The sequence below is a fragment of the Cyprinodon tularosa genome, unplaced genomic scaffold (assembly GCF_016077235.1).
Source record: "Cyprinodon tularosa strain WSP-4 unplaced genomic scaffold, ASM1607723v1 ctg17, whole genome shotgun sequence".
Lineage (NCBI taxonomy): Eukaryota > Metazoa > Chordata > Actinopteri > Cyprinodontiformes > Cyprinodontidae > Cyprinodon > Cyprinodon tularosa.
The window spans coordinates 1,531,364-1,557,775 of NW_024038531.1; the positions used below are offsets into that span (position 1 = coordinate 1,531,364).

At 36.2% G+C, this 26,412-nt stretch overlaps 1 protein-coding gene across 6 annotated transcripts in view; it reads left to right on the top strand.

Annotated features, from left to right (window-relative positions):
- Window positions 1-26,412, top strand: part of diaph2 (diaphanous-related formin 2) — a 542,053-nt gene that overhangs the window by 296,405 nt on the left and 219,236 nt on the right. For all 6 annotated transcript variants that reach the window (XM_038281299.1, XM_038281303.1, XM_038281304.1 and 3 more), the window contains 2 exons: window positions 16,081-16,182; window positions 19,829-20,068. In XM_038281299.1, coding sequence (XP_038137227.1) covers window positions 16,081-16,182; window positions 19,829-20,068 — 342 coding nt within the window. The remainder of the gene's footprint in view (window positions 1-16,080; window positions 16,183-19,828; window positions 20,069-26,412) is intronic.

Genomic DNA, 26,412 nt, shown 5'->3' on the forward strand with positions numbered 1-26,412 from the left:
ATCAGAAATCAAGGCTAGGAGAATGTGAGACTTTGAATTTTGGTTTTCCAATTTTAGTAGGTTGGTGTGAACTGCTGTCTGTGTTTCCTTTTTTACAGGAGTTTAAGCTGGCATGGCATTTAACCGATTCCTGTTGATTTTTCTTAAATCTTCTCTTCAAAGGTCCAGATCTGAATTCCAGGTGAAGGCTTAGAAGTTTAGAAAAACCACTGATCAGAAACTGTTTTGTACTTAGAAAATGTAATTCTAAACCACAGAGGTGAAACTATGGAAGTAGCTTTTAAGTTAAAAAAGATTTGTAATCCTATATGGCATTATTTTCTTTGTACAGCCATCCCAAAAAAAAAAAAAAAAACTTATGAGAACTTTGTGCTTAATCTTGTTTGACATATACATTTTAAGCTTAAAAATGAAAAGCTGAAAAAGAAATAGCAGTAATATAGAGTTACACCAAAAATCAGGGATAAAACATATACTCAGACACTTTTCTAACAGAGCTACTTATTGTCAAGAACAGCACTGTCTCTATTAATAAGGTCCCTATACAGAGTGAGTGTATAAAAGTAGTTTTATAATTTTCTATTCTATTTTTGTCTGTTTCCAATGTTCAGATTGAAACACCAAAAAAAACATAGTATTATGTGACAATCATTGCTGCAAACACTTGAAAATAAGTTGGGCTTGCTGACAGTGTTATTTTTGAATCAGTCATAATTTTGCCCCTCTAAAGGGCCCATGTCCAAAGGCGTTGTTAAGGAGATTTCTCACTCGCAGTAGAAAGGATTAAGTGGTGTTGGTTTTCAGGCATTTAGATTAATGATTTGCAAATATACTCTCAAAGCTCTCAGAGCTTCTTTCTCTTGCCATATTTCCCCTATTTTCCTTGTGCAGTAGTTCTGCTGGACTGCTCTGCATTCCCTTGTTGCTTAATTGGCACGTCTAAGAAAACTGTTCTTTGTGATTAGTACAGAAATTGTTAAGTTGTCTGCAGTACATGTTGTCCTGTCTTCTAATGCTCCCTCAGGCAAATAAGCTATTTTAGGTCTAATAAGCTTTTCTAGATTCATTAAGCAAACATAGTCTTTGGATCCTCATGCTTTATATATAGTTTTGTATTCTCAACATCTCTGTGAGAGCCAATTAAATTTCATTTTGAATTCAACATTGTCATAATAAAGCTCATCACACCGCTGACCTCAGTCCATTAAAGCTAATGTTATTTATAAAAGGCAACACTTTGTCTTGACAACTTTAATTTTCTTCGGAAATGAAATACACCCACAGTGAAGGAAATCATGCCCATACGTACATCACACCATATCGCTGGGATTCTAGTGGATTGCAAACACACCTATTTCGATTAAGATTTTTGATTTTACATAAGTGGTATACAACAGATCAATTAGATCCCTGTTTCCATATCACAGTAAACATTTACATCTTCATATTTTTGCCATATTAAAATACACTATGCTTTAATTCTAAGCATTTTATGGCAGTATATTGAATTAGACTAGAACTTCAAAGAATTTTTATAAATGAAGGTGAGGTAGAAAGGGGAAGGTCAAGTACTTGAGGGTCAGTTGTCCTCAAAAAAAGGACATTGCAATCTAGATGTGAGAAGGATAGATACGAGTATACTGAGTAATTATGAAGAGGAGATAGTGACAAGATTTCTACGGAAACCCCTGTTATGATTTATGGTTTGGAGTGAGTGGCACTGCCTGTGACATAATACAGAGCAGGGGGTGCGAAGCTGAAGATAGCGAGATTTTCAATCAAAGGGAACAGGAGGGATTAGACTGGTAGCAGTTACATCAAAGCACAAGTTGGCAAGTTGGAGACTAAGTGATATGCTTACTTAAGAAGGACTGGACATTTACTGATTAAAATAGTGACTAGACAAGACAGACTATGTAGCAAATGGATGCCAGACAGACAGCAGACCTCAGATGTATGTATGTATGGAGAGAGTGAAGACAGACACGGAGATAACATGTCCAACAATAAAGGAGGTATGAAGTGAGATAAGATAGAATACGACAATATTTGGATGGATCCCTACATCCATATAATAATAATCTGCAAAGGGGGGATCCACCTGATAGCGAACTTCATGAATGTCACTTTTTTTCTTACTCTTAATGCAAAATTATGCCTCTACAAAATATTTTAGTGGGCTATGGGTAACCAATTACTTATTGGTTGTGGTTCCTACTAAATGGCTTTACAATCAAGGACATTCTCTATAAAACACACCGGCCATACAACCATTGCTTGTAGTGAATCTATGAAACAATTATATATTTCAGTTAACCTATAAGACCAGTTTCATAGGCCATGGCAGATTCAGTCCCGCCTCCTCACTGCTGCTCTGAAGATGCCAAGTGATTCAATGTCTTGAAATGAAAGTGTCATCACAAAGTGTTTTAGCACACCCAGTTTTTGGTGTGTGTGGTAAGCTAAATCTTGTTGGTGGATGATGTGCCCCTTGGGGCTTGTTTTGCAGAATATCAGAGTGACTTCTTAATGTTTAATGTGTGCCAATGTATTTTATATTACCCCATCTTTTCAAAAGGAAAGGCAAATGAGTAAGACCACACTACTGTTAATCATCTGCATTTACTGCTGTCTTATGCTATCTAAAAATACCCTGTATTTAAGAAACACAACGTAAAAAGTGTCCAATTTCTCTTGTAATTAAAATGCTCTATGTCTTTATGGGTTTACATGCAGTACGTGGATGTTAGATATGATGAGTGGGATTGAGAACAGGTTGGGTTTTTTATTGATTTGAATTTTTTACATGACCTGATTTAGTAATGTCAAAGGAAAAAACAGATTTTCAAACATTTTATTTAAGTGTTTTATAATAAACTTTATTAATGAAAACTTATTTTTGTCCCTAAAATCGTGCTGCACCTTGGCTTAGGGATTTAAAAATGCACTTTTTATTCTGGAAGAAAATAAATGTAGGAATTAGGTAGGTATTTTAGGCTTCCCCTGGGTACTCCCAATAGGTAGTAAGTCTGTTTGGATAATTCATGCCACACTCACAACATCTTGCTTCTGCTTCCTGTAAACACAGTTAATTTCCCCCTAAACGTCCAAATTATATCTTTAGAGTTCTGTTCCCAGGTATTTATGTTGATATATGTGTTGAAATCAAAGTGTGTGTGGTAACCAGGTTAAACAACTACAGCTACTTTGATACTAAATTTAAAAACTTAAAGGTATAGTGGAGAATTTGGCCAATTTCTGCCTTCTCCTATAAAAAAAAATGCACATATGCAACCTTATACCCGCTCCTGAGAGGGAACACCTATTAAACATGTGCGAGAGCATGCAGAGGCCCATTTCTCTTTGTACGAGCTCTGTTTAAAAGTTGCTTTTTGCATTGCTCATACAAGCTGTTTCCAAAAGATTTGCAAAAACAATTGAACTTATCTTCCCTGGAAAGTTGCAATAAAGAGGTCGATAACTTTTGTTGGCGGGTATGTGAAATAGATTTGTCAAAATAGCATCCCAAACTTTACTTGTCAAGTAGAAACTTCATAACAGAGGCATCAGTGGGAAGCCCGCAGTATACGAGTGTATATCGAGTGAAAGAATCTCCCAAAAACACTCTGGTCTTGTTTCTCCCTTATGAGGCCTTTCTTTTCTTCTCTTACACTTTGTAAACACTTTTTCTCTTATGACCCTTTGCCATTTTCAAAGAACCATGGTGAGAAAGGTGGGCTTCAATGACTGGTTATACCCAAAGCTCACCTCACATATGCACCTGAAGTGCACATGCGCTGAAAAAGATAACGGAACAAAGGACAACCTTACGTTAACATACCACCAGAATGATTGACAGTTAGGAGGACCACTTATTTTGATGATCCACCCAGAAAAAGAAAATCCACCACCTCACCTTTAAAACTGAAATATAGTTGGTATATTTACCACGTGATACCAATAATTTTAAGCTGTTAGAAATAAAGATGTTTCCTGATAAGTACAGTTGTTAACGAATAGGTTAACCAATGAGCTGAAACAGTTACACTCTTATATTATTTCCACAAATTCTTGAGAGTGAAATCTTTCCCTACAGTGACTTAACCTCTAACATGCTTAAACACCTTGCCTACATTTTCTTTGCAGGGCTATCGTCTTTTGATTTGACAATTGATATTATGCTTGAATGATGTTTCATACTTTCATTTCAAATTAGATTTACCTGTTAAACTTAGATTTTTCCATGTAAAACTGATGATTATTTGCCATTTTTTGTTTGTTTTTTTAATGACTGACTTATAAGCGTAAACAAAGTCCATGTATCTTGTAGCTGATCATCTTTACCAGCTCAGGAAAATCCAAACATTCACTAAGTGTTGCAAGGTTTTGACTTTGTAATCCTCCCCCCTCAGCCTGCCATGGCAACAACCTTTCTGCCAGGTCTCACAGGAGTCCTCTGAGCTGGCCTTGCCTTGTTATTATTGTTTATCTCTCTTGTCAATCACCCACATCAGCCCTAAGCTCATCCATATGCATGCCTCCGTCATTACACGTGGTTTTGCTTGATGGCTGCGAGGCGTCGATGCCCATGCCAGCCTTTGTTCACATCTGTAACAGGTGATTTTGGCCAACTGGTACATTGTTGGGCATCATTTTCACAGTGTAAAAGTGCACATGTGGGACTAGGCGATAACTGTGGGGATGTTGGATTAGAGCGTAAGCAGGAAAAACATAAGTCCCCCATGGGCTTAATTGCGGTGCGTTTTGGCACACACTCATAGCACTTCTGCATCAAATGTAAATTTTACAGTGAAATTCGAAATACATTATGCGGATTTGGTAGGGCTGGAAACATAAAAGAGGAAACCAAAGGGGGTGTTGAATAAACAGAATGAGGGCAAAAGTAGATGCAGGTTGAGGAAAGACTAGGCTGTAGTCAGGTGTAACAAAAAATACACTTCAGATATTAATGGTATGAATCAAATGTGTACTACATGTACCTCAGACTTCATCACCCACCTGCTCATCTCTAGCCAGAGGGTCCTGGCTGGTTACACCCTGCAGAGGTTAAGTATTGATTAAAAAATGTGCATGCATACTTGTAGGCATACACACAAGTGGATATGTGCAGTATGCAATACAGCTCAGTAGTTACATTTTTATTCTGTGGAGTCCACTCAACTGCTGCTCCAGCATGCTTAGTGCTCTAGTTTCATAAGTGCTTTATAAAAAATAAGAAAAATATTTCTGTTTTCATTTTTTACCCTGCGTCTTAGTTTCTGTGGCAGATGGCACATCAATCAAAGAGACACTATCATGCAGCAAGTCTCCACAAACAACTTAATTTATATTACTGTTTTGCATGCTTGCTCTCCTCTTATTTGATTGACATTCTCATACCCAGGCCTTGTGTTTGGATGACTGTATTGCTCAGGAGGAATATACACAAATGAGGGACAATTACAGAGATATGTGGTGCGTCTTTTCTCAATTACTTAAAGATTCTTTCTAAATTAGTCTTCCATGTTGCTTGTTACTTCAGGCCAAGTCAACAGGAAAGTTTTACACGTTAGAGAACACAATAATTACTTTTTTGTTTCTTCTAGTAGACAACTTTGGTTTTTTCCATAAATTTATTTATTTATTTTTTTTCAGCTGTTTGATCCGTTTTGATGTTGGAAGCATATATTTTTTTATAGCCTCATTCTTAATCCTACTTCGCACCTTTAATTCTAAATGCAAGTGTTCAGGTGCATAAAATGTAAATATCCCCCCTTCAATTTTTTTTTGGAATATACTAACGACAAATTTAATGTCACGCTTAGTATGTCAGATCTTACAGACACTTAAATTAATCCCTCCCCCACTCCTCTCTCAACCATGTTTTTCCCTCTGCTCATTTTATTGCGTCTCTCTCTCTTATGCTGAATTTCTCATTTAGTGTAACACGGATTTAAAATCTGTCACACTCAGTTTTTTGCTTGTCAGACTGTCATTGCGCGTTTGCTTACAGTGACATGCTGGTTACCTCTGAGACAAGATTTGTCTTCGTTCTGATTGTTTTTTTATTGTTTTTTTTTAAGGCTGTTTGAGCTCAGAATATTAGCTTCTACTGATGCAGAGTGAAGACAGAATAGTGTAACAAGTTCGATACTTTGTAATTTAGCTATATTAGAAATGGAAGGATTCACTTGTTGGCCTTTGTTTTACTGAAAACTTCATTATTGCTATTTTTCTTATTACCATTTTATGGAATATAGTAGTGGGTAGTCTACTGTTGTAGCAGTTTGTACACTGAGTGCTGCAGCATTTCTGAATTATTTTTAGTGCTTCCAATTACTTGTCACATAAATAAACATTTTCCAGGTAAGTAGGACTGCACGGCTAAATCTGAGGTGACAGCATTATTTTGCAGTTTGTTTGGAAGCATGTTACAGTTAACATTATCTGTATTTAAAGTGATACACTAATAGTTCATCACAAAGACCCAATCTCACAAATCTGATTATACTTTTTCCACTTATTTTGTTCTAGTTGAGCTGTAACCACATCATATTTTTCAGTATTGGATAAGTGTGAGTGGCTCCCTCTAAAAGAAACAACAAATATCACTAAATATACAAGACTATTTTTAGTGTTTAGCATCTGTGTGGTACAAAGCCACAATATTAAACATGAATCCCTTTTTTGCTGTGATCTACTGTGGTTGTTAAAAATATCCCAATCTCAGTTCATTTCAGATTTGGATTATTGTTTTCACAGCTGTTTACACCTAAAGAGACTTTTATCCAAATCAGTTCAACTAAATAGCAAATGTATTCAAGAGAGGAAAATAAAGATGAAGTTGTGACTACCTTATGGCTCCAGGACCTCGGGGAGCAGTGTGGGGTTAAGGGTGTTGCTCAGAGAGTTAGAGTGGCAGTCTGTGGGAGTGTGGCTTGAACTCAGAACCTCCTGGTGCCAAGCGCAATGCCCTAAGCATTAGGGCGCCACTCCCCGAACTTTACGGAAAGTTTACAAAATGTATGAAAAAAGAAAACTGGTGAAAGAGGCTGCCAATGGGGGTGACCTAAGAACTGAGGCTATTGCATCTAAATTCTCTATTTTGTATATTCCTAAAAAAGCGAACATAATAAAAATCAACATAATCCCCTAAGATTAGAATCTAGGTTTTGGTTTAAAATGACACATTTGGTATAAATTTGGTTTAAAGAGTGCAGATGAGGGAGTGTTCAGAAGTCTTATCGACTTTTTTTTTTCTCTCTCTTTAATTTGAACTGAATCGTTCACTCATTTTTCCCACGAGCCACATGGGAATCCTTGGATTCGAGGAGATGGCAGTCGCTGGTTGTTCTTTGCCACAAAGCATTGGCAGAATACCACATGTTTATCCATCTCCTGAAACAAAGTCGAAAATCAATTAAAAGTATAAAATTACATCTGTCAAGCATTCAGCAGATGTGGCTCTTAGTTTGCCTGTGTTTTAGATCCTAATGAGTCTTTCAAATGAGTGCATTTAATTTGGACTATCCATTAAGCAAACTGTCGTATTTTCCTTTTATTTTTTTTTGGTTTAAAAGATGTATTGCTGAAATGAATGACAACACGCAGAATAAGGGACCATGCACCATGCATGTCTCAGGTAAGCTTTTTTCTAGAATAAAATGGATTGCTTAAAGCTTTTAAATACTAAAGCATCACATTTTCTAACATTTTAATGCTTTTCAAAATGTTAATGATTAAAATTGCAAAGTAAAACATAAATCTTTTTTCTACCTCATTCACACGTCATGTACACTATTTTAGAATTATTTTGTCCACTTAACAGTTTTCTAAAGTGTACAACTTATACATGCCCAGCGCTGTCCTGCATTAGCTTGCCATGGCCCTGCAAAAAGCTTTGACACTGAACTTGATTAACAGGAAGCTGGCTGACAGCCGCAGAGATCAAAGTATGAAAATAAAAGCAGTACAGAAACTGTCCTCCTCGACAAATGTTTACTCAGCCGTATCTCGTATCTTATTACTTCATACTCGTTTTTGCTCCTCTCATCTGCCTCCTTTCCACAGGTAAAGGACTTTCACAGTGTGGGCTTCAATAGTTCTTAACCAACACCCACTGCATTCAAAATATGTACACTAAGCCGTGCCTGACTCAGGGGAAAAAACACCATTGATGTTAAACACACTCTGCATCCTTGAAATGACCTGTTGTAATTAAATCAATGGGCATTGACTGAGCATTTTTGTGCAATGAAATTCTAATCTGTTTTCAGAATTGGAATAACGATCACAAACAATCTGACTTGTGTTTCTGATGAAAGTTATCCTACAAATTAAAATGTTGACAGACAGGCAAGTATTGTGCTTTCAAGGAGTCTTTTATCAATGAGAATACATATTAGTCATGGTATGGAATTGGTATTTTTAATCCAAAGAGGAATGGATTCTGGTGTCCACAGAAATTGGTTTATGAAATGTCCATATAAAGTATACAGGAGATTTAAAAGCAGTCTTTGTGGGGGGTTTGGATGAACATAAAAATTCATGATTGTCAAAATTACTCATAGCAATAGTTGAGTTTCAAGAGGAGTAGGTGGGAGTTTTATGTCATATTTTGACTAAAGGGACATTTTCAGGTTTTCAAACTTTATAATCTACCATTTTAAGTACCACTGCATTTACCAAAGTAAAACCAGATACGGGGTAGAAGTTAATTAGAAAAGATGCCCTGTTTAAGGATCCAATATTTAGTTTCCCTCTGAATTCTTGGATGGAGATTTATTGAGATAACAGCACTTTAACGTACAGTTTTTTCATTGTAATTTTAGCTTTTAGCTGAGCTTTTCATGTCAAAGTGAATTTGTTTTAAACCTAAACAATGAGTGGTTTTCAGTCATAAAAACAAACAGTTTTGGATAATTAACTGCATGCAGCTTTTCCTTGTATGTGTAGTTAAGCCCTGTCTGGGTGGCAAAGGCTTAAGATATGCAATATCTGTAATAGTTCCAAATGTCCTTTGACTTAAATATGATTTAATTTAATTTCCAAGTAGAAAGTGCTAAATAATCTGAGTAATAGCTGGAGAACACCAGATTGCTTTGTCTTTTGCCCTTACTTCCCTTTTTAGAAGCTGATAAAATATTTATGAGTTAAACTAAACTAAACTAACATTTTCTATTTCCTTGGACTTTTGAAATGATTTCATAGAGGTTAAAACATATGATTGCTGTGACAAAAGCATTGGTAAAGTTCTCTTGCTGAAAATCGTGACTTTTCATTGAGGAAGTGTTTGTTGCACCAAAGGGAAATACAAAGTCACCAATTTACCTAACATGGCCCCATTGGATTACCCAGGGAAAGCCTACAACACACAAACAGGGGGAAGTGCTACATCCAAATAGGAAATTACTGGGAAGGAAAAGAACCCTAAACTCACACTTATCCAACAGCATTTGGGCCCATATGAATTAGAAATTTTAATTGCACATATTTAGTTATTGTACCCACTGTATGATCAACCGTCCTTGCTTAACTTCTGTGTTATTTGGTGTCCCATTCGAAGGAGTCATTGCAGGTAATTCATAACATGATTAATATGTGAAACAATGATCACAAGGTGAAAATAATTATTCTCTACTTTGTCTCTGATTTTGTGTCAGCTTTAGGTTTCTTTTGTGAGACTCAGTAAGTTTGTAAAATAGTGCTCAATATCCTATCACATTATTGTGATTATGTCTGTACGCCAATGCATTCTTTTTGATTGGACAAATCATTCTTAAGTGATTGAAAATTTCTTTGTTTGAGACAAATCTCCCTTATTTCCCAAACATAATATGTTAGAGTAATTGGATTAGTCTAAGAATTGGTAAGTATTCCAAAAGGATGAACAATTTGCTTCTGAGTCGATGTTTTTCACCGAAAGCTAAAGATATATTGACTTTGTTTCTAATCCAAATGTTAATTTCCCTGCCATTCCCTTCCAGTAAACTGTTTTAACCTTGGGATTTTACTTTTTCTATAGTTATTTACATTTTAAATGGATCTCACTGTTTGGAGTGAAATCTAATTCTTAAACCTGTTCAAGCCTATTTAGCTCATAATTACTCTCTATTCCTGTGTGTACAAACAAAATACTATGAAAAGTTTGTGCTATTTTTCACGCAGCATCAGGTATGAATCAGTCATAAGCTAAAATCCTTCTAGTTTTATTATTGTACAATCATAAAAATTGGTGTACTTTGATTTCATGTGATACACAAATACAAAGTAGAGCAAGATTGAGAAGTTTTTTTTATGTTGTTTGACAAATAAAAAAACCTAATAATGTTTGTATGCAAAGGTGCGTATCTCTTTTGTTTGATCAATCAAGAGAAATAAGGTGCAGCTGATTACTTCTTAAAAATTACCCTATTGGTAAATAGTTGATTTTTGTTTAAATGTTTGTGTTGTTTTAAGGCCTCTGTTGGCTGTTAATTAGATATTGACATATAAGCTGCATCATAAAGAGCAAGGAAGACATTGGAGATTTCAGTGTTTAAGTTGCAGCAAAATGTTCGGCAGATTTGAGTTTGAAAACAATATGCTCAGCTTTAAACATTTGAAGGAGCTCTGTGTAATCACTCATCAAAAAAAGAGAAAGTCCACCTACTGAGAGGCGTAGAGCAGGAAGAGGACAAATGAGCAGCCCATTGTCTGGGATGCTTTTATCAGTTTTTTTTGTTTTTATTCATTCTGTCGAGGCCTGATTATAAAGCAATATCTGACTTTCATTTGCATAGAATATTTTCAGTTAATTTTAGATTCAAGTTATTTATGTGACCGCTGTGAGTTTTTCTTTTATTGGACAAGGAATACCAACAAATTTTACCCTGAGTGTGTATTTGTACTGTACATCCTTCATCTTTTTCCACCAATTTTTAAATTTCACCAGCCATTGTTACTCAGAGTCCAAATTTAATACCATGCCTAAAGAAATAGACATTTTAGATGCGGATTGTTAGTTACTTAGACTTTTATTTTGTCATTTTGTAAAGTAGTATAGTTGTTCAATATGCACACAAGTATGTAGTGGATGACAGAGCTTCCATGCATTGTGCAAAAATTGAGATGCAACCTTTTAGGGGTGTAAATAATAATCGTTTTGTATCAATGCATTGACCCAACAGCCGACAATCTGATGCATTGACACGTCCGCAAGATAATCGATTCATGTTTTTTATTATTATTATTTTTTTTTTTCCCCTCCGGTCTATTTTTATCCATTTTCTCCTGGTTGTAATTCTGACTTCCATGCTGCGGTGGCGCCAAACCTATTTTGCCCTCCTCGCTTCCTTTAGCCATTACCCTCTTTCCGCTTGCACACACACACAGACTCGCGTAAACAGTATTCAGGACAGACAGAATCGTTGGGTCAGGAAATTGACACTGAATCGAATCGCCATGATGGGTGATTTACACCCCAACAATCCTTAAAGATATTATAGCTGAGCAAACCATTTTCCTATATTTTTTGTGAGAAATTCCTTCTATGCCTTTCTGCCACAACCTCCTTAGATATGGAGGAAGATCTGATTTCCCTTTATCTTTGAAAAAACAATAAAAAGATAGGTGGAACATACGCTACAGATGCAACAGTACTTAAAACTAATCTTGACTAAAAAAAAACTTTCGCTAGTTTCAATGAGCTTGCGCTATTTACACTGAATATAATTTAGGAACTGAAAATCATGTATGATTTTCTTCCCTTTTAACAAAAGTTGATCCAGTTATAGTTGGTGTATGAAACAAAACCCTTATAAATACCAGAGCTAAAAAAGAAAACAAAGAAAAAAACCCAACCAACTATTTGAGCAGTGATTATGACTAAAACTGGATAATAGGTTGAAGGTCATTACCGTTTAGTTTGTTTATATTATTTTATATTCACAGCTTTTATTCAGATTTGTTTTATCTGCTGCAATGATTGCTGTTTCTGTTGATACAAAGTAGAGCTTTTGTTATTGAGGCACCATACGTTCCTGCAAGCTTTAATTGGGGCTTTAGAAAAGAAGCAAGCAACATTTGATTTAATGGCTGCATCCCAAATAAGGTTGCATATCTTGCAGTATGGCTTACTTTTTATATCACTGAATCCCCGGAGGGGAAAACAGAGATGCCATCATTAGTGGGAAGTTGACTATGGTCGTGCTGACTGTTAGGGCTATAGAGATCTATAACTTGGTCAGCTAAGTCTGTGGCCCAGCATCAGCTTTTACTCTCCATTTTCCCGTCTGTCTGGGTTCCTATCTTGACACATGGTCCCGTGCCAGTCTCCTCCCGCTGACTAAATTTGAGGAGCTAATGAGCAAGGAAGCTCAGCAAAGACCTAGAAAAGGGCACCTCTTTCTCTTCTTCACCTCAGAGAGAAAAGTTGCCGTGGTCAATTTTATTAAATTGGCTGACCTTCATACCAACAATTAACATTTACTGAAAAGAATCCCCTCACATTATCGTCCTCATCTCTATCTTAATCTTCAACAATACCACCAACAACTGCATGCTAATTTCATTGTGCTTGTATAAAAACATTTATCAGATGCCAGCAAATTAATGGTGTAACCGTTGCTTCTTTTCATAGACAATCACATGGTGATGTGCATTATGCAGTGGAAGGGTGGCTAACTGAAGGTCTCCGACATGTTCAGTAATTGGCTCTGGGAACAGTTCAGAGTCATAAAGCAACAATTACCAGCTCTGATTTTGTGACCTAATCTGACTTTTCAGATAACCAATTGGCCTACCTTAGGGTACTCTTTCTGATCACTGGAATAACAACAGGAAAATGTAACTTGTTTACATGGTAGCCAATGTGGATAATGTCTGTAGGTTTGCTTTGATTTGTTTCAAAAAGAAAAGTTTAAAGGATTAATCAGTATACACTGATACTGCTGGATAAACTATACTTATTAAAAACATAAAATGAGCAAGAAATTATATTTTTTCTTTAAAAGGAGAAACACTTTATTTTTCATACTGTATTGATAAAGGAAAACTTGCACACAGATCTACCAATCAGAGTTAATATTTTATTTAATGTGTTCATTTACATCAACCAACCTTTTTAATGCTGAGAGCTACTTTATAGCTACTAAGTCATATCAAGTCAAACATATAGTAAGGGATACAATACTAACCTATGGGCTGACCTATCAGCAGCTAAACTTTATCCAGGATAAATCTGTTTTCATTGCTTCTTTGAATTTCTGATTTTGTATTAGATATTGTCATTTTGAAATCTCTATAAATGCTTGAATGCTATATACGGATATTATGATCAAATGCTCTATACATGGTTAAAAAAAGAAGAGCAACAGAATAAAACATTTCAAAACTTTGTCCACTGCTGAGTTGTTTTGTTTTTTAGAAGATGCTGAAGGCCCCCATATGGTCCTTAAGGACCCATTAGTGCCTGCAGGCACTGCGTTGGTTACCCCTGATTTACATACAGCACATTGACTTAGTTCAGGAGTTTACATTCATTTTGGATTATTGTACCTGCTGTTTGCTTGTAAAGGCTAGGCAAGTTTATTTATAGAGAACAATTCAGTACAAATTGCTTTACATGAATTGTACAAGCAGAAAAACAAAAGCAGAATAAAAGCAAATAAATATAAATATATGATAAAAGCAGGTAGTAAAAATAAACAAAAACACTAATAACAGTTGGATTACAACCTTACAGAGATGGGAAGTAACGAAGTACAGATGCTTTGTTACTGTACTCAAGTAGATTTTTCTGATATTTTTACTTTACTTTACTACTTATTTTTATGGCGACTTTTTACTTCTACTCCTTACATTTTTACACAAATATCTGTACTTTCTACTCCTTACATTTTAAAAAATTGGCTCGTTACTTTAGTTTTGAATCATTTCAATGGAGTTACCGTTATTATTTTTCATGTCATCAATACCAAATTCAGTCTAATTGGATGGGAATCTACGTTGCATTTGACGCACCACTACAAGATGAATCGACAGATTCGGCGGTATTCATTCGCGGCAAATCATTGCAGCTTGGTGGCGGTGGCGTTAGCATAGTAGCATGGACGACGAGATGATTGAAAATGAACACAACGGAGATCTAGTCCTATTGGCAGACATCCATTTAAAATGTAGGCAACGGCATTAAAAAAGTGGTTTCTACTTTTACTTTTATACTTTAAGTAAATTTACAAGCCTGTACTTTGTTACTTTCACTTGAGTAAAGAAGTTTAATCAGTACTTCCACTTTTACCAGAGTATTTTTTAACACAAGTATCTGTACTTTTACTCAAGTACGGAAAGTGAGTACTTTTGCCATCTCTGCAACCTTATAATAATACCTAATTTAACTGTCTAACTTCAACAGTTGAATGCAGTTCTAAACAAATGGGTTTTTAACTTTGACTTAAAAGAACTAAGGCGTTCAGCATTTTTACAGTCTTCTGGAAGTTTGTTCTAAATAAGTGTAGCATAGCAATTAATGCTGCTTCTCCATGTTTGGTTCTAGTTCTGGGTGCAGAGAGTAGGCTGGAACTAGACTTAGACTAGACCTAGACAAGCTTTATTGTCATTTATGTCGAAATTAAGTTTACAGTATATATCTTTCCGACAGTGAATAAGCAGCAGCTTAGCAGTGAAAAAGAACATTTCAATTCATAAAGTGTAGCAGTGATAAAATGTACACAGTGTGGGAGACATGGTGCAAAACATGGTGCAAAAAGGCATTGATGCGGAAGGTTCTAAGCAATGCAAAAATAAATAAATAAATAAATAAATATATATATATATATATATATATATATATATATATATATATATATATATATATATATATATATATATATGGTGCAAAATGCTGTAGAAACACTGAGTTGAGTTCTGTTTGGAAGATTCACCATGTAGCACAAGTATGATGTTTGCAGCGTGATGTAGTGTCCGATTTGTGACTTGATTAGAGTTTGCAACAGTTCACTATGCGCTGGGATGAAATATCTTTTATGGATGGGAGTGAAGCCCTGATGATCCTCCCTGCTGTTCTCACACTCTTATCACTTTCTTCCAGTCTGAGGCGCTGCAGCTTCTGCACCACATAGTGAGACAGCTGGTCAACTAGAAGACCTAAGTTTTCTGGGAGGTTGATACACTTACAACAGATCTTTATGTGTTGAGGTGCTGAACCATTCAATGACTTATAGACTAACAGATAATTTTAAACTCTATTCTCTGATCTACGGGGAGCCAGTGGAGGGACTTCAGAATCGGGCTGGTGTGCTCTACTGTACTTTCTAAGTTCTGATGAGAATATGGGCAGAAGGATTTTGGATCAGCTTCAGCTATCTGACGGATTGTTTATGCAAACCAATGATTACACTCTTGCAGTAGTCAATTCTACTAAAGATAAAGAGTCCAAGCAAAAGAGTGAGTTTTGCTTGAATGTCCTTTAATTCTTGAAATGTTCTTCAGGTGATAAAAGGCTGACTTAGTAACTGTGCTCAAAGCTCTATAGCCAAATGTATCCAATCACACTCACTAATGAGCAATCAACATTCATAATGCATATACAGATTAGCAGACAACTTGGGTTTAAATGCCTTGCCCAGGGGCAAGGCATTTAAACGTGATAGGAGGAAGCTGGAATAGAATACACAATTTTCCTATTGCTAACATGGGTCACACACGCCATTTATGTTCGATTTGAGGTCATGGTTGATTTGAGTTCCAGCAAAAACATTTTATAAAGATTTGGAAGTAGTTTTTGTGTGTTAAAGGTTCTGTCCACTACATCAGGGTTATTTTTTTTTTTTTATTCTATGTAATGATTTCCAACCTCATATGTTCTTACTTTCTAAAAACTTTATACATTTTCTACAGGAGACTAATGTAAAATTCGTTTTAATTAGGTGAAATAATGAATGAACACATCACTGGCTTTGGTTTGGTTTTTGCTCTTTGTTTTCAGCTAAGCTGTCAAGCATTTTGTTTTTTTTTACAGACTAAAGCAGAAAATGAGAACTGCATTAACTCTTGTATTTTGTGTGTGCTCTTTCATTTTAGAACCTAATAAAGAACTTGCCTGAGCAGAAAGAACTGAGTGCTCTAGCGGAACTAAAAGGTGAATATGAGGAGCTCGTGGAGTCAGAGCAGTTCGGCATTGTGGTAAGTATAATTAGCTCTTGCAGAGTAGATTTTTACACTGTGTATCTAGTCATACTCCTAGTTTATACTCAAACGCATTCAGACAAGCCCAGTTGAACATTGCATCTTTTTTTTTCTTACATTTGGTTTGGCCAGGGAGTCAGGATCAAATTTTTTTTGCATTTTGCTCTTTTGGAGCTTCAAACACTCCCAAGTAGCAATCAGAGTTGATAGCTCAGCCTTCAAATGACAGAGGCTTTTGTTAAAAGACCTTTTGACTTGAGAAAAGAGAAGTTCAATCATCTTTGATGAGCGTCCAGCATTAAGAAATTGGATGTGGCTCTTTGACATCAGCTGTCAATGTTATCTCATGATAAAATCAGACCCTGAGGCTATGAATCCTGCTTGTTTTAAGGTCTTTGAAAAGCAGGCATCTGTAGCCAACCGGCCTGGTGATGTATCCCAATGCTCCTATCAATTTACAATGAGCGTCCAAAAGTTCGATCGTCTCAGGTTGCATAGTAAATAATGCTCTTAGTAATATATTGTCTACTTGTAATGTGGTCTCAAGAAAGTTACCTTTTTTCTTTACTAGTAAAATCTTTTTTAAACACAAAATGATTAATGTTTTGGCATACTGCCTGCAACACTTTATTAAACATCTATTGCTAATTAACATTGTTTTGAACTTTTGAATGATGATGATGAGAAGGGTGCAACTAAAAACAAGTGTTTTTCAGACACTTTCTTGTGAACTATAGGTAGTGTTATATGGTGCTGGTCAGATATTTTAATACCCTAATGGCAGATTAGACGCGCAGATTTACTATTTTATGGACAAATTAAAACAAAACAAAAAACAACAAAAAAAAAACAACAAAAATAATTAAATGAAATTCTCAACCTTAATTTGACTTTATCTTCCAATGATACTATTAAATAGTATAAATATTTTTTTGCATAAAACCGTGTCCCTCTTTCCGTCCTTTCGTCTCATCTTTCCTTTGCCCTTTTTTAGTTTGTGTTGTATCTGGTGCTATTTGGGTTTATTTTTTAAAATCTGGAGCCATAGAGAAATAAGTACTGTATATTCATTATAATTATTTATATTCAAGACTAGGCTTAAAGAACTGGTAAAGTGTGACATGTTTCCTGATCATAAATAAAGGCTTAAACATATACATTCACTCTAACTAATTTGTAATCAAGAATCACTGTAACAGCTAAAACCAAATCAAAGGCCACATTTTGTAAGAAATAATATAATTCTGGTGTAATTTTGGTTAGATATTTGTACATTTTTATTAGTGAAAATGTTGTAGAAAAAATGGTAGTTTCCTAGCAGTAACTTTTCTTTAAACCATAAATCATATATTTTTGGTAGCATGAGGACAGTTTTGAACACTGGGGATTTAGCATTTTGAACCTTGAAAAAGGCTGAAATCCTGGTGGTTCTTGGGTTGTTTTTTTGATACTAAGACCACCAAACTCTCACTGAGGAGGACAGTTTGTGTGCAATGGTTTAAACTGGTGTAGTAATTTAACCTAGTCATACATCAAAGTTGTTTTTTAAATTGAAGGATAAAGTTGAAAACTGCACGGTTTCTAATTATTCTGCCAAGAGTGCTGAAGGAAATGTAAGCAAATATCAGAGGGCTTTATGAACTGTGTAAAGCATGTATGGTTATGTATTTTAAACTTGCCTGGGTTAAAAAAAGAAACCTAAAGTAATTCAAAATAAATCTAAATCTGTGCACCGAGTTTTGTTTATATGTCAGTTCAGTTGTACAAACATTACATTAAAGAAAAAAGACATGTTAAATCAAATGAAGAAAGAAGCCAAATGAACAACATTCATACCTGTGTAACTGCTACTGTATGTTTACACATTACTGTTGTGTTAATGGTGTCGTCTAATAATATGAATGATGGAAATCTTTAAAGGGAAGCACGTCTTCAAGCTGATCTGACCTTTCCGTATAGTTACAGCTTTAATTACTTTTTAATTAACAGCTCTTGCCACCCATTTACTAAATGACTATCCAGCACTGAAAGGCTCAGATATTACCTTTGAAGTTACCTCCTCAGTAGGATTAGAGAAGTACCTACTGTATGCTTTGACAAAACATATGTTTAGTCCGACCTGAGGGGTGGAGACGAGTTTCTTCCAGCTTCTTGTTCTTGCTTTCTTCTTGTGTTTTTAGAAGACGTAATGAAGAAAGAGGCTGCACTTTACGTTGTGATCTCACCTTTGTTGTAATTGCAACCCCTCAACCATAATACCCCCCCCCCTCCACACAGACACACATACACACACACCTACTCTTTCTGCTACTGATGAAGCAGCTCCTCACTGCATTCTTACTTCCCTTGGGAAATAAGAGATGCTCTAGCTTTCCTTTAGCCAAGCTGTCACCAACAAGCTCGCTTTCAAAGTGATTTCCACTTGTTTACAAACCAGTTGTTGTGAGGTGGGGCTGAAGGTGCTAGTCTGTTCATGTGAGCCCTAGAGGGGGCAGGGAACTAGAGGGGAGGTAGATCATACGTCATTGTATTTAATAGATAAATTATGCTTATATTTTCTCATTGCTGCTCTACATTAAATAGTCTAATTTTATAGACAGTAGATAGTAAGAAGGGATATCAACATAAGGAATACTTTCTGTTCTCGTTAATTTGTAGTCCAGAGATTGTTGATCGCATTAATAAATAGAAAAGTAAACATCAGTTTTTCAGATAGCTATGTCAACTGGGTATCTCAAACCGTCTCAATGGCTTAAAACTTCATCTGTCTTTAACAATCAATCTAAAAAAGTCAGTTTCACACGATTTGTTCATTTTACACCCTGTTTGTAAAAATGATCGCTACTGCAAGTCATTCATCCCTGCTGCAGCCAGACTCTACAATGCAACAATACAACAGCAATAACTTGTGCAATATATAATATGCAATTTACTACTTGATACCCTGTGCAGTAACCTGTTTCTCTATATTTGACACACAGTGCATGACTATATATATATAAACATAAATATCCATCTATATAAATACCCATGTAAACACCCAGGGCAGTATCTTGTATAATGATCCTACTATTTAAAAACCTTTCCTTGCTTTGGCACATTTTTCTTCTTTGACTATTTTAGCTGATGTAACTATGAAATCGCAGTCATTCAAAAATCAATTAGTCAGTCAGTCAATCAATCTATCAATCAATTTTAATTGGCCAGAATTACATTGGTTTGCACATTTTGCTAGTTGGACATCTCATTTTTGTAGATCCTCCTCATCAAGCTTACCTGCTGCACCCATTTTTTTTTTATTGCTTTGCAATTGAGTGCTCCTTATTTGGATTATTTTAAGGTCAGGCCTTTAGTGTTTGGCATTAAGGTCAAATATGTACATTTTCTATGTGACCACTTATTTTGCATCAGAGCTTTGGACCTCTGAAAGACAAACCAAAGATTATTTTATATGCTACTTTGTATTGTTGTACTGTATGTATATTTAGGTTTTTGCATGTACCACAAAAAGTGATGCAATGGGTTTTTGTTTCACCCCACAAAGGAACGATGTGTCATAATCTGTTACGTTTTGTAGACATCCTTGGGTATTTTTTTCTTACAAAGACAAAATTTCCTTCGCTATTTCTGTCTAACTTTACAGATGAGTTCAGTAAAGCTGCTGCGGTCACGTCTCAACGGGATTCTTTTCAAGCTGACGTTCGAGGAGCAGGTGAACAACATTAGGCCAGATATCATGAATGTGACATTCGCCTGTGAAGAAGTGAAGAAGAGCGAAGGCTTCAGCAAACTCCTGGAGTTTGTGTTGCTGGTTGGCAACTACATGAATGCTGGCTCAAGGAACGCGCAGACGTTTGGTTTCAACGTCAGCTTCCTCTGCAAGGTAAGGCACTCACAAAACACAGAAAGGGGTCCGAATTAGTAGCTTTAGTAGTTTGTTAAGCGAGTAGTAATATAAATGGGAAGAATTCAAGAGCTACTTGGGCATAGAACTGGCATGGATTCTTCAGACTGATTTTGTGAGCGCAGGTTGATGGATATCAGAGGTTTAAAAGCCACCCTTACATTTGCACTCACTGACAGCAGTTTTATTTTTTGCTCTTTAAGGGACCTGTGAGTAATGTTCAATTTAAACTGGCTACTCTCTGGGTTTTGTTCACGAGTGATGGACGGATGGAGCGTGAGATTGATAGACGGATCGGTGCCGCGTCGGCAGTGAGGCGGTCACTGTATCGGACTGTCGTGGTGAAGAGTGAGCTGAGTAGAGGGGCAAAGCTCTCGATTTACCGATCGATCTACCTCCCTGCCCTCACCTATGGTCATGAGATCTGGGTAATGACCGAACAAGGTCGCAAATACATATAGGTTTCCTTTGCAGGGTGGCTGGGCGCACCCTTCAAGATCGGGTGAGGAGCTCAGTTACCCGGGTGGAGCTCGGAGTAAAGTCGTTGCTCCTCCACGGCGAAATGAGCCAGCTGAGGTGGCTCGGGCATCTGTTCCGGATGCCTCCTGGTCGCCTCCCTCGGGAGGTGTTCCAGGCATGTCCCATTGGGAGGAGGCCTCATGGAAGGCCCATGACACGCTGGAGGGACTATGCCTCTGAGCTGGCCTGGTGTTGCCTCGGGGTCCCCACAGAGCAGCTGGAGGAAGTGTGCATGGATCAGGAAGTTTGGGCATCTTTGCTTAGACTGCTGTGTTTGCGACCCGGCCCCGGATATATATATATATATGGATGGATGGATACTGTTAAACATAGCTTGACCTGTATATGCCTCTTACTTTTAATTATGCTAGATTCTGTCTACAGAATGCATTAGTGTCTGTTTTTTCCTCAAAACCAACTCAGCTCTTGTTCTCCACCAAGGCTGCCTCATTTCCCCTCTAGCATTTTGGAGTAGATGTGTTTGGTTTCCAAGATTATGGGAGCTGATTAGTTTTACCATTCATTTTGAACTGGATGGCTAGTTGGATATGACATAAAGGAAAAACTTCAGCTGCTTTACATAAAGAGGGAAAAAAAAAAGATCACAGAGCAATAGGTGGGTTTTAAAGACTACCTCTCTCCATTTTAGCTCTAAAGCCTTTGTGTATGATGTAGGATAGGGTTTTCTGTGATGAAGAAAGTGTAGTGTTCTTGCGAGGTGAGTGAATCAGTGTTTAGTTTAGAACTGGTAAACGCCTCAGGGGGCTGATTGGGCCATTATTGATGGACAAGAATGAAAAAGTATGCTTTCTCACTTTAGTCAATCAAGTAAATGCCCCCCCTGGGTGTCGGATCTAGGGTACCTAATGCACTCATCAGCGTGGAGCTTGATGATGGGAATATGCAGAGGGAAAGGGCCCCTTCTGACCCACCTTCTGCTTCACTGTTTAGCCCCATGCTTTAATTCTCGTTTTGTGTGGAATGGAAAGTTTCCTGAAAGCCAGCCTGTTCTCATAAGCTCTCTGGGCTCATGGGCATGGAAGAATGCCCACGGAATCATGTCTGGAATGAAGCTCTTCCAGTCGCTAAAAAACACTTGCACTAAAGCGAAAATCCTCTATGTGAGACATTCTGACTGTTGAAAATGCCTCAGTAGTGCTAGGATACGGATAGAGCAGCGTCTAATTGAACAAAGAGGTATACAGACATTTAACCTAGTTATTATAAAATCATTTATGCACAGGTATGTCCCAAAACCAGAGATTAAACATAATCATTTTTGGTAAGATATTCATTTCAGTTAGGAAATTGATCTTAATTTGATATCCCACTGAATATATTTGTGTAAAAATACCATTGAATGAAAATTAGGAACTGTATCAAAGATCTTAGGAAGTCAACGGCCATGTCCATTTTTTTTTTGTTAATTAGAACTCCTTTATCAACTCTGTTAAATTATTGATACTACATTTAGAAAAAATTATGTTCAGTTTCAGTTCAGCAAAAGTGATGTATTAAGTATTTACGTGGGTAACATGCAGGCAACTGTACATACTTATGTTAGGTTTACAGTTAATAACTGCTATAATTACTGGTCTTGCTGTACACTTTATAACTAAAGAACATGTATGTGTTCTCACATGATGTAACATATGCTCTAGAACTGATGAGGCAATATTTGTAATTTTATGCAAACACTGCACTTATATAGATTTTACTTTTTTCAGTCTAATGTATGACTAAATAAGAAGCAATTAAAATATTTTATCTGCTTTGGCATCAAGAGTTAAATTGAATCCTGCTAATAGGAGGATTTTCCATTCTTATCATATCTTTGTCTTTAATTAATTGTGGCTTTATCTGTTTTTCTTTATATTTCTTAGAGATAAATATGTTAATGACAAGATTGTTTTCTTGTAATATAGCTTAGCTTTCTAGCTGATCTTACAAGTAGATGTGTTGCATTTACAAGTGAGGAATATGGAATAATTTTACCTCAGGGCTGTTTATACTGAGAAGAATTGTATTATATCCCTGTTACAATTTGTTGCTAAAAAGAAAAAAAAAAAAAAAAAAAAACCACCGTTGGGTATTGTTTTTTTTCTGTTGAGTCCATTAAAAATATTTATTAGAAATTGGATTTTTTTATGCAATATCTCTACTCTCCCATTAAAATATGATGAGATTTGACAAGCTATAGCCCTCGTTTTCTATTGATCTTCTGGAAGAATGAAAAAAAAAATGTATTTCAAAGATAAATTGTAAGTTACTGGGGATGAGGTTAGTAAATGATGCTTGCTAGTGGTTAGGATCTCTGACTTAATAACATATTTAAAAAAAAAAGCACAAGAAAGGGTCCTAAATGGAAACATGTTGCAACTGCAGCATTGTAGCTATACAACATGTGCTTACAACACATAACCTTTGGCTAGATCCTCACCTTAGAAAAAGCCATGGCATTTAACATGCAAAACTATTCATGCCACTAAAACTTTTCATATTTGCTTTGTCATTACAACTGCTGACTCTATTGTATGCTATTTGAATTTGATATTACGGTATATATCAACGTGGCTTACATTGTAAAAATAATCTAGAAATAAGTGAAACATTTCTTAAATTTAGTGTATTTACCTTTAATTTGAGCATGTAAATAAGATGATTTGCCAATGGAATGAGTACTTTTACTCTTGAAATAAGATAATCAGAAAAATGTAATTATTTTCTTCCATTGGGATAGTGTCTCACTTACCTCCTCATTTCAAGAAAAAATGCACTTATTATAACGAAAAAAATGACTTATTGACATTTCATTGTTTGCAGTGCTGAGGCAGACGCTTATGCTACGTTCACACCGGACGCAGCAGGCGCAGCAGAAGCAGCGAGTTTACATGCAAAGTCAATGGTTGACATGCGTCAAGGCGCAGCAAAAGGTCCCGCAGCGCGTTTTGAGCAGCAGGCGCAGCGCGTCTGAGCAGCTGAAGCAGCGCGTCGGGAGCGTTTAAGACAGGATTGTAATCTGGATGAACTGACTGCACTGATTAAGTTTTCAGGTGTATTTTCTCACTTAAAAACATATTAAAACTACTTTATTCCCACTAATCACAGCAAATATAGCTGAAAGGCAAAGAAAGGATAGAGTAGCTCCGCCCAACGCGCATCAGACACACTTTTGCACCGCGCAGCCAGAGCAGCAAAGCTGCTTCAGCCGCGCACGAATTAAACAGGTACAAGCAGCAAAAAGCAAGCAACAGAAGCGATTTTGCTGCTCCTGCTGCGTCCGGTGTGAACGCAGCATAAGTTTACAACATTAATTGCAACTGAAAATCTTTCAATTTAGTATTTATCTGTACTAATATCAATTCTCTCTCACGCTCCTAAATAAAATCCATTGCAACCAGTTGCATTCAGTGCATATGTATACAAGCTGAGTTAGGAGCCTTCAATTAGTATGAAGACACCATGGTTTGTTTGATGTGCATGTACATACTCCTAAAGTGTCCTCATAAAGTATTCATACTGTTCTGACTTTTTATAATTCTGTCACATTCTTAGTTATGTGGCCTGAGGAAAATGGGCTACATGCAGTAATATTGTTAATTTCATAATAATTAAACAATTTGTGATAAACGATTAAAACAAGTATTTCTGTGTTTTTACTTGGTTTTTTAGTTACCATGTCGCCAATAAAGTCTATTCCAGTTCCTGGAAGAAAAAAATAAAAGCATATTTTTTGTATGTGTCATCCAATGTGTCAGCAAAAAGCTTAGTTGCAAATTGTCAAATACCTAAGAGCCTTATCTTTCTATTTACTTTTCAATTTATTTATGTTTTTGCTCTATTAATCAACAAGTTTTACTAAATATCATTGAAATATAGAGTATGTTTGCACCATATTTATATAATGTAGCTTTGATTCCTTTTCAGAAAGTTGTTGCAGATAAGCTTATTTATTGTTCTGATGTTGCTATTCCGATTATTAGTGATATTCTTTCATTTATTCATTCAATACAGTAATAGGTTTAAGGGTATTTTATAGAATGTTACATAGATGACCTGTACAAAGTAATACATAAATCATAGAGTTAGAGGGGAACGTCCATAGTTTAAGTATTTGCAGTACGTTGGGAAAAGATGCTTTGGGTAGATAAAAAAATATATACTTTTTACCCCACATATGAACACATTGTGAGGTGGAGACTGCACTTTTTTATTACACACTTAAACCATTATGAGCATGGTTTCAGGAAATATCACATAAGGCTAATTTCCTGGTTAGAGCTTCACTTTATTTGATTTTACATTAAGCAGAGATCAAACTAAAACTAGGGTGGCAGGAAAGCTCCCTGAAGGACAACAATCCTAAACATAAAGATGGAGCTACAGTGAATTAGATTAGATTGAATCATATTCAGGTATTAGTGTCCTAGTCAAGAACCAAACCCGTATGGACATTTATTTCAGGGTAGTTTAGGTTTGGAACAAACACAAGAATTTCTAGCTGTTTACTGATTCCTTCTCTTTTAGACGCCTTCAAAACCTACATAATATACATCAAACTTGATATTGCTCCCACTAAAAAATGGAATTTAATGTTATGAATTTAATAATGATCTAAACTATAAAATCATCTTAATTTTCTTTCAACATACAAATTCCCCATCCTTTACTTGATTTTGAAGCATCAAACCCTCATTTATATTTGTGTAAGATTAATTTATACGTTTTTAATGTAGCATAGATGCCAGGAAAAATAAGAGAGATCAATTGTTCTGAGTAATGACTCTATTTCTCAGGTCTCACCTAGTAATTCTAGTTCAGCCATATTACCTGAAACGACTGGGTTTCTAGGTACACCCAGTGCTCTTAATGAAACCCCAGCATCCCCATTCTCCTGCTCTGCATGAGTGCAGATATTCACATTTAGTCAGTGAAGCTTGGGGCAATATGCTAGAACCTGTTGATCCCCTCTACAGCTGTCTCACTAAGCATTCTGTTTGTGGATGTTTATAAATCAAATTGTTTCTGATAGTTATGAGATGAAATCAGTGTGGGAGATATGCATTGTTCTCCACAGAAATGAGAGTTGTTGGAAGATGAACTTATTTTCATGAAATATAACTCAATGTCTTTTAATATGTGATGGTAGTTAGGACAAATTGTCAGATCTTTTTACTATTACAATATACTGTAGCCGGTAATTGTTTCAGTATTACCTAAATGTGTTCCAATTAGCGAATCTGCGCGTGTATCTGCATGCTTATACGTGGGCATTTTCAACTGCCTCTTGTTTACTGCTCAGATATTATCAGCCCAAGCCCACAGAGCAGTGTTGTGCTAATTAGCTTTCCCAGCATGCCATTCGAACTGCATTGCAGTCACGGTGGGGAGTGAATTTGAAACAAGATTTCTGCATGTGAAGAATCACACTCACAGGTATGGCGCTGATACAGTGGTGGACTTTTTAGCTTCTCAGGGGTGTGAGATGTTAGAAAGTAGTGCAGAGTGTTTTCTTTTGTGATATTTTTATTTATTTTTTATTGTAAACCTCAGAAATTACACAAATAATCCTTGTGATTGCTCGGGTAGTGGCCTTTTTAAGAAAAGCAAAATCCCACTTCTGGTATTAGTCTCTTACAACCTCCTTACTATATTAATTAGCATTTGTACAGTTGGAGTGAAATGTGTCAGATTGTAAAATCGGCTGTGTTGTGGACATTTTACTGAAATGGATAACTAACCTTTTTCAGAATCGATTTTTTTTTAAGCCCCAAAGATAGAGGGAACTTATTTAGCTAATTGAT